Source organism: Ascaphus truei, chromosome 5, assembly GCF_040206685.1.
Source record: "Ascaphus truei isolate aAscTru1 chromosome 5, aAscTru1.hap1, whole genome shotgun sequence".
NCBI classification, from domain to species: domain Eukaryota; kingdom Metazoa; phylum Chordata; class Amphibia; order Anura; family Ascaphidae; genus Ascaphus; species Ascaphus truei.
The window spans coordinates 117,782,090-117,798,737 of record NC_134487.1 but is presented as its reverse complement, the minus strand read 5'-3'; the positions used below and the strand labels follow the sequence as shown (position 1 = coordinate 117,798,737).

Sequence of the window (16,648 nt, the reverse complement as noted above, 5' to 3'; positions counted from 1 at the left end):
GTTTTCCAGCTTGGTCTGTAACCTTTTTTTCCATTCCTCCATCAAAGGTGAATCTCCGAAATCAAACGCCAACTTAGGAGCCGCAGTGAAGACGGTAGTGGCCGGCGGCCTAGCTTGTGTCTTTCCTTGTGGAGTCAAAGGGTATATTCTGCCCAGCTGCTGCCCGCGGTCGATGAGCATAGGATAGGGGGAAAGGTTCCTCACGTAGACCCGGGTTCTACGTGGAATTCTAAACGGTCACTCTTTCACTGAGGCCAACACCCTATATCCAAATTACTGGTCATCATCTGCAGTACTCTCCAATGAGAATAGTCGGCCCTCCTGGCATCTCTCGGGGTAGCAACAAGCTGCTGTCATCATCCTTCCTTCTCCTGGAGGAATCTCAGTCACTCCATGCTCAAGGTTTTACAACACCCCATGCTCTTCTTCGGCAGCGATCCTACAGCATGCCTCTTGTAACGCCGGGCATGCGGCTAGAGCCAGCAACCGTAGTTCACCCGCCTCCTGCAAGTACATATGGATCACGGCTTGTACTATGTCAGTATTAGTCCCCATAATTATAGGGCACTATAATTGGTCTTGGGGTTTCGGGCACACTAACGCTTCCACTTCCATCGGGTGATGCTTGCCGGTATTCAACTGTGGAATGTCCAGATAGGACTCCATCAATCTCCACTCCACTCCATCGATAGGGTAATCTTCATGGCTTAGCCCTCTCAATCTCATGGAGTTTGCGGACAATAGGGGTAACCGGTGAAGGTGCTGATCGTAGAAGGGTCGATATACAATGGTTACTTGGGAACCGGTATCTCAGCAGCGCCTCCAAATTTAGCCCTCTTTGCTGCTGATCTAGAGCGACTACTAATGCTGTTTGTACCTGCTGGCTCAGTGAGATCTGGGCCTCCGCTAACTGGGAGCCTGGGGGAACAATATGTTTTTGGCAGTGCCTCCACTTACCCAGGATCCCCAATAAGTAAGATTCCCCTAGGTAAGAATAATAACAAGCCTCAACGTTGTAACCTTTTACTAATAAGTAACTGCAAAACCTTAGCATCCGCTGATAAAGAATAACACACATATAACCACAGAACATGAATAGCTGATATTATACACCAGTGGCCTGGCCACTCTCCTCAGTGAGTAATATCCTTCCAATATCCGTCCAATGTATACTCAGTCCCTTGGTCACTCAACCCAGTGTCCCCAAAGAACCCTCCCCCAAGGCGGGATCAGCGTCTGATGGTACCGGTGTTGGTGCACTTATTAAATACCTTCCGGCTACTCCTGCAGCCAGCAAAAGACTTCAAAAAGGATCCGCCGATCCAGCGTAGTCTCTCACGAGTTGGTGATGTCCAGCAGCTTGAGCCCAAACCACTGTTCACACACAGCAGCTCCGGAAGAACACTGTGTCCTGTCTGTTGCTACAGTAAGGGAATTAATGTATCTTTCTCTATGGCTTTCCTTGACAGCACCACAAGCTAAGGGTGACTCAGCATCTGCACTGGGCCTGAGGGGAAATCTGGCCTACGCAGGTGGGTCACTGACCCCCTGCACACACACACGACCTCTCCCCTAGCTCCTCCGGTGCCCTCTGGCTAGCGTGGTCTCTCCCCCACGCTTCCCTTTCCTGCCTGCCAGCAATCCTGCACTCCTTTTCGCTCCCTGGTGTCAGGTAGCTCTGCTGAGGCTCCTGGGAGTTGTAGTTTTAACCTCAGAGCCTCCTAGTGATTGGCCAGCCATTCGCGCACTATACTCTGCACCTGCGCGAACTCTCTCCGTGCCTCCTGATCGCGCAGGGATATTGCGCAATGCCCTACAAACATGGCGGCGCCCTGTGCTATCGGGCCATCGCAGAACCTCAGGAGACTCTCACAGCACCCCCCTGCAACGTAGGTACAGAGGGAAAACAGAACACCCCTACACATACATTTCTAGTATCTAGGTATCACACCTCGTTTATCTGGCATATATTATCTTGTATTTAAGGGTCTGCTTATTGGGAGAGTTTCAGATGCACAAATTCTTGATATGTATGAGATTCTGCAATTGTGTGCGTACTTAAAATGTCATATTGTTTTATACAGTACATCTCAAGTGTTAAGTAGCAATCGACATTATTTTTACTTTTGGAACTTCTTTAAAGGTATACGCAATAAATGGAGCTGGAGCAGGTCCAAATATACAGATGAAAATAACCACGGATGTTAAAGGTAGGCATTGCAAAATTTCGACTAGGTACCCTGTGCTGCCACTTTCTCCAATAATAACCCGCCCCCATGTACTGTATAGCAAACAACCATAACAATCATTTTAAAATATCAGACCGTACCATAATCTAAGACAAGAAAGTTGTTATGTTCCTTTGATTTTCAAAACCGGCAGATTTGCTTGGGTTCATCCAGGGCCACCGACAACTTCCCGGTGCAAAGGACTAGAGTCTTCACCTGTGTCCCTGTCGGTGGTCCTGGAATTCCCCACTCACTTTCTTCTATTCTCCTCCCAGTCTCACGTTCCCCCTCTCTCTCACTCCCATCACCCTACTTCCATCACTTTCTCACCCCCTCCTCCCACAAAATAATTTTACCTGGGGGGTGGGGGCCTCTGCTCCCCCTACTACCCTAAAGTCTACCTCCTCACATCCCCAAGCTCAGGGCCTCTCCCTACCAACTCCGGGCCTACCTTCTCCCTCACAACTGCTTCCTGCCTGTTTCCTCCTCACACCCTGCAGCCTGGGGCTCTCTCCTCTTCAACCATGGGTGCCCTCTCCTCCTGCAAAAAATTGAACTATGAGTGCCTATTTTTATTAGGATACCATATTTTAATTTGAATATGAATTTTTATATATAGTTACATAGTAGATGAGGTTGAAAAAGACATGTGTCCATCAAGTTTAACCTATGCTAAATTTAGACGACAGATACTTTATCCTATATTTGTACAGTACTTACAGTGTATTGATCCAGAATAAGGCAAACAAAAATCTTAAGTGACATATCATCCAATAATATCTCATAAGGGGAAAAATAAATTCCTTTCTGACTTCAAGATTTGGTAATCAGATTACTCCATGCATCAACCTCCTTCCCATGTTTACTTATTTGGCCCCTTCGGCATACATAGGCCCAGATCCAGATCCATTATTTTTAATGCAGCATATGTAAATGTGCATGCAAATGAGTAATTAACATCAACTTACTTACTCACATGCTATTCATTAGACTCCGATAACTGACTTTATCAGACTATCACCAAAATATATTGGCAATTTATATCCATGCTAGCATTAGTCCTATCTTGTCTATGATGAAGGACTATGCTTCAAAGCCATATAACATGGTCCCCTGTAAGCTTTTGCTTGGTGCATTTCACAGCTTTGAGCACAGCCTGGGTTAAGATGCATAGCCAGTAAACCCACCCACAGACAGCTGTTTCGACCTTAATGGGTCTCATCAGTGTGGGGTTGGTTATACTGGCTCTGCAAAATGAAGCTTAGGATAGGTTTCACCACACTTAGTAGGAGTAATAAACACCTACTCCTCTTAGGAGACTAACTACATGTAACAGGGTATGTCTTTCTGCCTATCTTTCCCCGCCCTGTTATGTGTCCTGCTAGCTGCAGGATGTACAGGGTTAATCTTATGGGCTTGTGACACCCCACCCATTCTCTTCTATGATGGACAGAAGTATGGTGGTGACTCGTGGCTTGTGTAAGCCTATCAGGGATAGGTATAGACCACGAGCCCGCCCCTTCTGTTCCTAATTGGGGGAATGCCAAATTTAGTGTCAGTCCTGTTCTGGAGGAGAGTGGAAGCAGTAGAGCTATGAGACTGTCCCATGGCTGGATGAGTGTGCTCACCCCCAGCCTTTGGACTGGGGTAACATCTGATTCAGCCACAGATGCCCTATACTACCAGAGGCAAGGCACCACCCAGAGGTATGGAGCCTCTGAGACCTTGCATCGCTGTAAGAAGATCTGCAGTGGATGTCCCCAATTAAGACCTTGTTCATAATATACATCTGTCTGAGTATCAGTCCTTGGGCAGAGGGAGAAAGAGTGCAACAGTGGGGGCTGATCTCCGAACACCCTGGAGCCCACTACTGCTGGAGCTGGAGGCACTAACCACCATGAGAAGAGCTCAGAGAAGAACCTAAGCCTGTCCTGATCTCCCACCATCGCAGATCAGACTCAGCTCTCTGACCCTAACAGGTATTTGCACCACACACTATGTACTGCACCGACACACTTTATTCGAGCAAATACACAGTATGTACCTGGCAGATACCTGGAATGCGCCGCTCCTCACCTCTGACAAGCCCCGTTGCGTTTGCCTTCCCAGCCTGGGTTCATGCCTGGCTGACGGGCGGCTGATCTGTTAAATGATAATGATTAGGATTTAATAGGCTGCAATGCTTCGCATGTCTACCAGATGGCATAAATTCATGAATTGTAATGCAGTATATATATATATACTGTGCAGTATTGCAGCCAGCGGGAATGAAATGCTTCAATCCCTGCCTGGAAAATACCTCAATGCACTCGGGCAGAAAACAGTCACAAACCTCAATACACCCGGGTATACCCGAATTCGTGGGACTAGCCGAGCTCGAATAAAGTGTGTCGCCAGTGTAGCATAGGCTGTGCATCTCCCACTAGGGAAGGGGGGGGAGCAGTGCAACATACAAATTCAGTTTCAAGCCTTACTACCTGGATGGACAGCTAAGCTGGTTACCACCCCAAACAGGTACTATTATAGCTGAACATATACAGTCTCTGAACACAGCATTAAAGTGTTTTGCTTATCTGTTACTTCAGGGTTTGGAGCAGACGTCCCCGCTTTAGCGCAGCCTCGCGGCCTTTCTTCCGAGGGGAGCTCAGCCCCACAAGAGCTCAGAGAATCTCTCCTCTTTAAGTCCCATGTTAAGGACAGGACATCCCCACTTCAGCACGGTCTCGCGTCCTTTATTTTTCCTGGGATTAACAACCCAGGCAGGCACGGTAACCACCGTCCAGTGGGCCTAGGGGCTGTGCGAGCATCCACAGCTGGGGAGAACTCTTCTCTGCCCCCCTTCTCTGGGAACATTCAAGTTCCTGAGTTCATTCAAAACTCCATGAGCAATCAGGAGTTCAGCCTGCTCAATTGGTGGTAGGGGACTCCATTATTAGGAAGTTAGATAGGGCAATCTGTTGACGTGACCGCATGAACCGAACAGTTTGTTGTCTCCCGGGTGCTCGGGTTCGGCACATTGCGGATCGGGTAGACAGATTGTTGGGGGGGCTGGGATTGGCACCAATGACAAAGTTAGAGAAAGATGGAGGTCCTAAATAATGATTACAGGGATCTAGGCCAAAAGCTTACGGCAAGGACCTCCAAGGTAGTATTTTCTGAAATACTACCAGTACCATGCGCTACCGCAGGGAGACAGTCAGAGATCAGGGAGGTTAATGCATGGCTAAGAAAGTGGTGCAGGAAGGAGGGGTTTGGGTTTTTAGAGCACTGGGACTCCTTTTCTGATAGATGCCATCTATATTCTAGGGACGGATTGCACCTCAATGAAGAGGGATCTTCTGTGCTAGGGGGGAGAATGCTAAAAAGGTTGGAGGAGATTTTAAACTAGGATGGAGGGGGGAGGGGAATGAAACAGATAAAGAACTAAATTGAATAGAGGAGGATACAAGGGGGTATGGAGGTAGAATGGGGGCAAGTGCGAGTTTGACAAGCAATGAGACACCATAGTAAATACAGATAATACTAGAAAACTTCTAAAGACTAAACCAAGTGGGTGCAGAAAGGAAGGAGCAGATAAGATAATAGTACAGGCTAAAAAAAAACTTAAATGCATGCTTGCTAATGCAAGAAGTTTGACAGATAAAATGGGGGAGCTTGAATTAATAGCTGCAAGGGAGCAGTATGATATCATAGAAATTACTGAAACATGCTGGGAAGAAACTCATTACTGGACAGTTCATTGAGAGGGTTATTCCCTTTTTGTGAAGGATCGAACAAATTGTAGGCGAGGTGGAGTATGTTAATATATGTTAAACCGGATCTAAAACCTATTATAAGGGATGATGTTTATGAAGGGAATGATGAAAATGTAGAGACTTTGTGGATAGAAATTAGCAGTGGAGGTAAAAGTATAAAGAAAATGTTTGTGGGAATATGCTATAAACCATCAAATATCTGTGAGATTGAGGAAGCTAAAATTCTTTTGCAAATGGAGAAGGCATCAAAACTAGGTCATGTTTGCATAATGAGGGATTTTAATTATCCAGTCATAGACTGGAGCAATGAGATTAGCATTACAACAAAAGGAAACAGGTTTTTGGGGGTGCTTAAAGACAATTATATGACCCAAATTACTGAGGAACCAACTAGGTGAGGGGCAGTACTGGATTTGGTCATATCAAACAATGTAGAAGTAATAACAAATATTCAAGTCCTGGAACATTTGGGTAACAGTGATCATAACATGGTCTATTTTGAAATAGATTATCAAAAAAACAGATTACTTGGGTTCAACAAAGACCTTAAACTTTAGAAAGGCAGATTTTAATCAACTGAGGTCTAATCTACAAGTAATACACTGGGATGATGTTTTTGTAGGGAAAAGTGTAGAAGATAAATGGGCAGTCTTTAAAACATTGTTGGAAAAGCACACTTATCAGTGTATACACGGGTAATAAGTATAAAAGAAATAAGTCAAAACCAATGTGGCTAAATAAACAGGTAGGGGAGGAAATGGACAAGAAGAGGAAGGCGTTTAGATTCTTTAAGTCAGAAGGAACGGAGACATTGTATCAGAATTATAAGGAATGTAACAAAAATTGCAAAAGGGCAATTAAATTAGCAAAAATGGATAATGAAAAAGGGATTGCAATAGAAAGTAAGGTCAACCCTAAAATGTTCTTTAAGTACCTTAATAACAAAAAAATGAGAAAAGAAAATATAGGACCATTTCAGTGTGAGATGGGTAGGCAGATTATTGGAGATAAGGAAAAAGCAGAGGTATTAAACAAATTCTTTGCCTCTGTGTTTACCAGAGAAGAATCAAGTTCAACAGTAGTGCAGCAGGAGGAAGCCACAACCTCCATATTAATGAACAATTGGTTAACTGAGGAAGAAGTTCATAAGCGACTTGAAAAAAATTACGTAAATAAGGCACCTGGCCCCGATGGCATACATCCAACAGTTCTCAAGGAGTTAAGCTCAGTAATAGCCAAACCATTACATTTAATATTCAAGGACTCCATTTCAACAGGCTCATTACCACAAGATGTAAAGCAGATGTGGTGCCTATATCTAAAAAGGGAGCTAGATCACAACTGGGAAATTACAGACCTGTAAGCCTGACTTCAATAGTGGGGAAACTACTTGAAGGTTTAATACGGGATAATATTCTTGAATACCTAATGGAAAACAAAATTATTAGTAATAGCCAGCATGGATTTATGAAGGATAGATCATGCCAAACTAACCTTATTTGTTTCTTTGGGGAGGAAAGTAGGAATTTAGACCAGGGCAGTGCAGTTGATGTGGTCTACTTAGATTTTACAAAGGCTTTTGATACGGATTCACACAAGAGGTTGGTGTACAAAATAAAGAAAATTGGACTCAGTAATAATATTTGCACCTGGATTGAAAACTGGTTAAAGGACAGACAACAGAGGGTTCTCATAAATGGAACTTTTTCAGGTTGGGCTAAAGTCGTGAGTGGATTACCTCAGGGATCGGTACTGGGACCCCTGCTTTTTAACTTGTTTATTAATGACCTTGAGGTTGGCATCAAGAGCAAAGTCACCATCTTTGCTGATGATACTAAATTGTGTAAGGTAATAGAATCAGAGCAGGATTTAATTTCTCTTCAGAAGGACTTGGAGAGACTGGAAACGTGGGCAGGTAAATGGCAGATGAGGTTTAATACAGATAAATGTAAGGTTATGCATTTGGGATGCAAGAATAAAAAGGCGACTTACAAATTAAAAGGGGATACATTGGGGGAATCCTTGATGGAGAAGATTTAGGAGTGCTTGTAGACAGCAGGCTTAACAATAGTGCCCAAAGTCATGCAGTAGCTGCAAAGGCAAATAAGATCTTATCTTGCATCAAACAGGCAATGGATGGAAGGGAAGTAAACATAATTATGCCCCTTTACAAAGCATTAGTAAGACCACACTTTGAATATGAGTACAATTTTGGGCACCAAGCCTAAGAAAAGACATTATGGAACTAGAGAGAGTGCAGAGAAGAGCCACCAAATTAATAAAGGGGATGGACAATGTAATTTATGAGGAGAGACTAGCCAAATTAGATTTTTTTACATTAGAAAAGAGGTGACTAAGAGAGGATATGATAACTATATACAAATATATTCGGGGACAATACAAGGAGCTTTCAAAAGAACTATTCATCCCAAGGGCAGTACTAAGGACTCGGGGCCATCCCTTTAGGTTGGAGGAAAGGAGATTTCACCAGCAACAAAGGAAAGTGTTCCTTACAGTAAGGGCAATTAAAATGTGGAATTCATTACCCATGGAGACTGTGATGGCAGATACAATAGATTTGTTCAAAAAAAGGTTGGACATCTTTTTAGTTAGGAAAGTTATACAGGGTTATACCAAATAAATATACATGGTAAGGATGTTGATCGAGGGATTAATCTGATTGCCAATTCTTGGAGTCAGGAAGGAATTTATTTTTTCCCTTATGAGATATCATTGGATGATATGACTCTGGGGTTTTTTGTTTGCCTTCCTCTGGATCAATAAGTTATAGACATAGGATAAAGTATCTGTTGTCTAAATTTAGCATAGGTTGAACTTGATGGACGTACGTCTTTTTGCAACCTCATCTACTATGTAACTATGTAATTAGCCAGCTGCTGGTTGCTTCTCTAGGGAGATTAACTCTCTGTGCATTGGAAAGTCCCATAGCTGCCCTATTCCAGCACCTACTATAGAGGACAGTGATGTTATCACAATGTGTGTGTGTGTGTGTGTGTGTGTGTGTGTGTGTGTGTGTGTGTGTGTGTGTGTGTGTGTGTGTGTGTGTGTGTGTGTGTGTGTGTGTGTGTGTGTGTGTGTGTGTGTGTGTGTGTGTTGACACCATGACTAGCTGGCCACTTGGGCTCTAGACTTAGGGATAAATGCTATCTTATGTTTGAAGCAACTGTTCAGGCTGTTTTCAGATGAAAATCGCGTACACTTCAATGGGGATTTTCGTGCGAAAACGCCCTGAAGGGCTGCTTTGGACTAGACAGAATTTGCCCCTAGATATTTGGATGTTATACTTTTTATGTTTTACTTGTGGGGTGTTTATGTAGTATGTTAACCCCTTTTGGTGCCTGAAGGTATTCTTTTGCAATGCTTTGATAGACTCAAACTTGAAAACGCTTTAGTAATTTTATGCCATAAGGTTTTGTAAGAAACGTTTACATAACCCTATGGTAGAAAAGTGTGGTATTTCACACCCGCCAACCATTTTATTCCAAGCACTGATTAACGCTAATTTCTATGAGTTATCGCCTCTTTGTATCTTTATCCCTGTTAAATGCTAATGTAAGTGTTTCTATAGAAATTAAATTTATATTGCCACCAATTTCTGAAGAAATAATTCTTAGTAAATATTGTGGTAATTCTAACACATATTGCCACAATCCCATTTTGTATGTATGCATCATTTTATTCCTATAGCGCCACAGTATACGCAGTTATTTTACAAAATGTACAATACAAGGTAATGAAAGTACAATGAACATAAGTGAGACAAGTAAATGACAACATAAGGCTAAGGGAGGCCCTGCCCCGAAGAACTAAGTGAATTTTGAATTATGCCAAAATGTGGCGCAGAAATATCAACCTTTATGGGGTAATTCTATGGCCTAAATCCATAGAGCTCCATTAACTCAGTTCTGATAACGGAACGTTAGTAAAATCATTAATGGGTGTTCATGTCCCCGCATACCTACAGAGCTAATTACATACATGTTATATCATAGGCTTAATGTCATGTTATGTTAGCACTGCCACGCATTAGCTTCAAATAACATGAGAGAGATTGAGACATGGAGAGACATCTGTGCCCAAAAAGGGACACACCCGAGATACCTGGGATATATGCTGAACGGAAACAGCAAATCACGCTGCGTTAGTGGGCTTGGAATATAACCATTATCACTTAATGAGGTGTTAACCTACATTATGCCTCATTAAGTCAATAACGGACCTCTCTAGATCTGGGCCTATGCATGCCGAAGGGGCCGTGCTGGCTTTTTTCGGCCAAAAGTCTCCATAGACATTGAAGGGGATTTTCAGGTGACAATGACCTGAACTGCCACTTCGGAGTATATAGAATTTACCCCTTAGTGAATCTAGACCTACTGTATAATGTTTTGATGATTGTAATTGTCTCTGACTATACAGTGCATGGGATCAGTAATTGTTCTGAGAAGGGAAAGGAAAACCACTTCTCACTGCATGCCAAATGTCTGACGTAATAAAATATGAACCATTCAAAAATGATAGTTTGTTTAAATTGACAGTGAACACGACACATGAAACAATTACTGTAGAATAATACAGGTCAACCCCGTTATAACGCGATCCGTTACAACGCAAATCCGCTTAACGCGATGCAAGCGTGGCTCCCAATTTTCGTAAGTAATGTGGATTTTTCCTTCTGAACACGTAATATACATATATACAGTATCATGCAGATCTTCCTACCATGCTGTTTTCCAATGCCACCTGCCCCTGATTCCCTATTCCCTGCCCCTCCCCTGCTCTGCCCCAACCCCAGGCCAGATCTAGCCTCTCCTGATCCCTGCTGGGGTGGCCAGGGCTTGTCATGTCCCAGGTGGCAACGAGCTGGATGTCTCACACACTCCTTCCTCTCACACACACACTCCCCCTCTCTCTCTCTCACACATACACACACACACACCCTCTCTCTCTCTCTCTCTCACACACACACACACACACACAATCACTCACTCACACACATGCTCTCTCTCCCCCCACACACACACACACACGCTCTCTCTCCCCCCTACACACACACACTCTCTCTCCCCCCCCACACACACACTCTCTCTCCCCCCACACACACACCTTCCCTCCCCCTCCCCCACACTCACATTCTCTCTCTCTCCCCCCCACAGACACTCTGTCTCCCTCCCCCCCCCCACACACACACAGTCTTTCTCCCCTTACCCCCCCCTCACACATACACTCTCTCCCTCCCCCCTCCTCCCCCACACACACACTCTCCCTCCCCCCCACGCACACTCTCTCTCTCACCCCCCCCCCCACACACACACACAGACACACACAGAGACATACATACCCACTGTCTCTTTAAGCGAGCTGACTCTTGTGCTGATTTTCCTCTCTCTCCCTGTCAGCCTAAAGCTGATGGCAGAAGCAGGGAGAGGAGAGAGCTGCCAGCTTCTGCTGCTGATGCTGGGTCACTCCTTAGTGGGGGTGCTGCTGCGCTGCCGAGCCTGAGACAGCTGGGAGAGTTATCCCAGCTCTCCCCCTCCTGCAGCCGCGAACCCCTGAGGGGTTCAATTCTTGTGTGCAAAAAAGAGACATAAGAAAGTGATACTGTAGCATGTATAAGTTTATGGCTAGAATTTTCTAACGCGAACCGCTTATATCGCGATGTGATTCTTTGAACCCTAAGCATCGTGTTATAACGGGGTTGAGCTGTATTTTGCAAAAGATAGAAGCAAAATACTGTGCTGTAATCAAATAAGTGCTCGTAGGGAGGGACCATTTTTACAGATCTCAAGGTGAGAAAATAATAAAAATAACTAAACTACTTAAATTATATCACAAAATCCCCGTCATAATTCATACTTCAGGGCAAAAATGATTAAGTAAAGCTTCTCATTGATTTATGAAATTCCTTTGCTACTCAAAGTTATTAGCCTGTGGATTTAGCTTCCAAAGGATGTAGTGACTGTAGTGACAAATTTACTAAGGAAGTTAAGGTGAAATGTGATAGGTTCCATATGGGGAATAACATATGTAGCTGCAGGAATGTGTAGGTTATATTAAGGTCTGCAAAAATACAACACACTTTCTCTAGCTAAACTTTATAATAGTTATCTGAACCACAATGCTCCACTTGTTCATGCTTGGAGGCAAGAAAGAAAGTTTTGAATTTACATGTTGGATGCAATATAGATTGACTTTTCTCTGCATCCATACACTAGTTGACATTGCTGTAGCCTCAGAATTAAAGTCTGTTTGAGCCAGTCACTACATTTAACCTAACTAATTTCTTAACCTACCCAACCAAAATTCACATCCTGTAATCATTTACTGCTAGATTGGATCTTATCATCCCAGCCTGAAATTTTGTTTATGTAAAAACAAACTATTGAAATCTAGCCCTACAGTTCTGTTCACTGGAATATTTACACATTTTAACCTTCAACTATTTCTCGTTAACCTTACCAACTGCACATGGTTCAGAATTAATTTGCTGACAAACCCTTTTTTGCACTCTTCGGTTTCTAAAAATCTGTAATATCCATGCTCCATTGCGCAGTCAGAGTCCGTGAGGCCCATCTTTTTCAATTTAGCTCAGTGTCTGAAGAGGAGATTGTACAGGAGCTACTCAAACTAAAGCTAAACAATCAATGAGAGACTGACCAATTACAGTCTAAGTGCCTACGTCTTGGTTGGTTGCTAAACCAATTGCCTCCATAATCCACTCCATTTTGTCTTCTGGCCAAATCCCTAAGGCCTGAAAAACCGCTAGAGTTATCCCTGTCTTCAAAAGTGGTGACAAAGACATCAAGTCCTTTCAGCATTTTAACTATATTATCCAAAGTCATTGAAAATGTGTTCATTCCCAACTCACGCATGGGGACTCTCATGTCCCGGTCCCAAGCTCTATTTATCGGCCCAAATAGTTTGCTATCTTCAGCCTCCCTGCCTTCCCCCATGCCCACCGCCCGCCCCGAGCAGGCCAGACCGGCAACCGGGGGTGGGGGAAAGTTTACCGGGGAGGCCACCGCTCATACTAGTGAAGGTGTGATGACCTCAACATCTCTCTGCCCTCCACCTCCCTGCCTACCCCCGCACCCACCGCCCCGAGCGGGCCAGGCCAGCAACCGGGGGTGGGGGAAAGTTTACCAGGGATGTCTCTGGCCTACCCCCACACCCATCGCCCGCCCGCCCCAAGCGTGCCATGCTGGCTGTGACAATGAGCAGAGTGATTGCACTTGCTCCTGGCTATGATTTTTTTTACCCTCCCTAGCTCCTCCCCTTCCCACCCGCAACCTCGTCAGCGGCCAATCAGCTGGAAGGGAAGCCTTGCCCCCTGCTCATGGTAGCCCGTCGCCTAGGCATCTAGAAGGGCTACTTCTCATGTATCCAAGGTTTACATAAGAATATGGGCTGTACGCCCAGATTTTTGTTTTATTCTTATTTTTTCTATAATACACATCTTTTGGCTTTCTAATCTTATTACTGCCTAATAGTCCATGCATAGGTTAATTTAGTCTCTAGAAAATAACTATGTGAATCCTGTTTGAGAGTACAGTAGATGCATCAGAACAGATATACTTACTCCAGGTCTGTTCTCCATGTATTACCTGTTTTTGCCTAAAGCTTGTAGTATGTCTCTAGGAAGAATAAATAATTGGAACTGCAAGAAACCTGTGTCAGGCCAATTAATTAGAAACTATATACAACAAATCTGTATTTTCGCTTTTGGAATGTTTATTTTCATACCCCATACAGTAGTTGTAAGTTTCGTTAGGAAAAAGGAATACCCGTGCGTGGGGTTCCTCTTCAGACACTGCGCTAAATTCATTAGGATGGAAAAATACTGTATTAGCGACATAAATATGTAGGTACATTTTACTGCACTATTTCTAAAGAGACAATACAGTTGCCTAAATAATTTATTACAGCAAAAAAACATCCCATACAGGAACTCCCGTGTGGGAAAAAATACCGGTGCGCTGCGTCTCACAAAAAGAAGATTGGGATATGATCATCAAAAGGATTTATTCATATAAAAACATGGACAAAAAGTACTGGTGCAGACACTCTTATGCGTTTCACACGCAGGGTGCTTTATCAAAGAGTATATCATTTATTACATTCAAAACAAATATTTTACTGATACTTACACTGCACATTAACACTATGGCTAATATTTACTGTACCCAATGCAAATTTCACAATGCTTTAAAAAAAAAATTGACTTCAGAATTTCTAATATCAAGTATTCATTTAATTTGCACCATAACCTTAAAGCAGCTAATTCAATTATTTGGATCCATTTTTGTAAGTGAAAAGAAGCTTAATCATTTACTTTTTATGTTCTATTGCAGAACCACCTCGACCTATCAAGAAACCAGTGCCTGTATATGACTCAAGTGGGAGTGTCATTGCTACCGCAACTACAGTCACCATTAAGATGCCAGTATGCTACTTTAGTGATGCTAATGGCCCAATCAAGAACATTCAAATCCTTGTTTCAGAAATAGGAGGTAAGAACTATAATAATAATTTAATTTATTAAATGTTGGAATGTTGTTCTATAAAAATTGATTATTAGACCATATAAGGACTATTTTTCCACAGCTCAAATATAGCTCAAATACAGTTTAATGTACTGAATTTAAAATAATCCTGCTATTCATCTTTAAAATCCACAAATTCAACTTGTTTATTTCATGAGGGGGCTACCTGCTTAATCTTGCAAACCTACAATATAAGCTCCAGATGCCAGGTGTACAGTATACAGGTGGTAGAAAATCACAGTGTCAAAAGCAGCAGAGAGATCAAATAACATTAGGAGAAGAGCCCATGAGATATGACAAGGATGCCAACAGAAATCTTGCAGCCCAGGACAAATGAAAGAAGCTAACCCTCAGCTCCCATTAATTCCCTGAGGAGGAAGAGAAGGTATGGGGAGGAGGAAGAAGGCGATATGGACGAGGGCAGAGTGGGAGGAGGAGATAAGTGCTGGGGGGGTGGGTGTGGGAGCAGATATATGCTAGAGGAAGGGAGGGGGATGTGGGCCTGGAGGAGGGGAAATTTGGGCCTTGGGGGAGAGTAGAGGAGGTATGGGCTTGGGGGAGAATAGAAGGAGGTATGGACCTGTGGGGTGTAGTTATGGCCCAGGGGGTTAGTTATGGGCTGGGGGGTAATTATGGTCCTGATGGGGTTGTTATGGTCCTGGAGAGGGGCCGTTTTGGTTCTGGGGGGTTAGTTTTGGGCTGGTAGGTATTTATAGGCCTGGTGGTTAGTTATAGGCCTGATAGGGTAGTTGTAGTTATGGTACTTGTGGGGGTTGTTATGGTCCTGCGGGAGGAGTTTGTATTGTCCTGGGGGAGAGGAGGTATAGGCCTGAGGGGCAGGAAGGAACACAACAGAGGGGGGAGCCAAGCGTGCATACCTGCAGCCTCGGAGAGTGAATGGGACCTGCTAGATGTCTGTGAAGGGCCTAAAAGAGGATCCTGTCAGAGGGGCTTACTGGAGGGGGCCGGTGGAGGTGCCTCTCGGATGGGTTAGGTTGGAGGCCGGTGGAAGGGAGGCCCTTACAAGCTTGCGGGGGCACTACATGTTTGGGTTGCCATTAGGTGAGCTCGGGCCGGAACAGTAGACTCTGTTGTTCCCCCATGTCGCCGGCCCTGGCTACTGTGGTGAGGGCAGTTTCAGTGGTTCAGAAACCAGATTGTAATGAGTCTAATAGAGTGTTCAGGAAAACCAAGTAAACGTGTATAGTGAAGAAATTTAACAAGCTTTGATGAAAAAGGCAGATAAGAAACAGGGTGATAGTTATATGGGGAAGTATGATCAAGGGTGTTGTTTTTGAGAATGAATGTGACTATTGCATGTTTGACTGCATTGGGAAAGATTCCTGAGCAGGATGAAAGAGTTGAAAATGTGTGTAAGTATAGGGATCAGAGTGGGAGTAAGAGGTCTGATAAGGGTTAGAGGCAAGTGAGTCAAGGTTGCAAGTAATGGAAGGAGAGGAGGATAGTAGCTAAAACAATTCAAATTCAGTGATGGGTGCGAAGGAGTCTAATGGAGAGTGAGGGCTGTTAGGAAGGAGAAAAATATGAGATTCAAAGGGATAGTTTTGATAGATTAGAGCTACCTTAAAGTAGTTGGCAAAGTCTTAGAATGTAGTTTAAAGAGAGAAATATGTAGAACATGGTCACAGGAGTGAGTCCAAGATGATGTTCAAATTTTCTAGCTATTCCAGCTTCCTAGCTTCACAGGACTATTTAGAACCTCACCAAAAGCAGTCAATCCCGCTTCCTGGTACTTTCTGAAGTTTACTCATTTCCCAGCTGCATCACGCATTAGGTATAGGTTTCTGACTCCAGGATCATTCTTCCAGGCGAAACTGAAATTCAATGAGCTATTACCTTGACAAGGATCAGGTGATTAAAGTATTTGCGAGTTACATCCCAGTCTTGACTTGGGTCTTAAAAATAATACAAAGTCCTGGGTTAGATTGCCATCCTTTTCTCAAGCCTTCTTTTTTTCCCTACCGTATACCCTTTGTTTTCAAACCAAGCTAACCTCATGTCAGCTGACATATCATCTATACTTAAATAATATTACCCAGTAAAGATCTTTGAAAACATTGACCTTGAAAGGCTAAGAGAATGT

At 43.6% G+C, this 16,648-nt stretch overlaps 1 protein-coding gene across 3 annotated transcripts in view; it reads left to right on the top strand.

Moving 5' to 3' along the window:
• Positions 1-16,648, top strand: part of PTPRQ (protein tyrosine phosphatase receptor type Q) — a 363,399-nt gene that overhangs the window by 252,348 nt on the left and 94,403 nt on the right. For all 3 annotated transcript variants that reach the window (XM_075600515.1, XM_075600513.1, XM_075600514.1), the window contains 2 exons: positions 2,144-2,210; positions 14,353-14,511. In XM_075600515.1, coding sequence (XP_075456630.1) covers positions 2,144-2,210; positions 14,353-14,511 — 226 coding nt within the window. The remainder of the gene's footprint in view (positions 1-2,143; positions 2,211-14,352; positions 14,512-16,648) is intronic.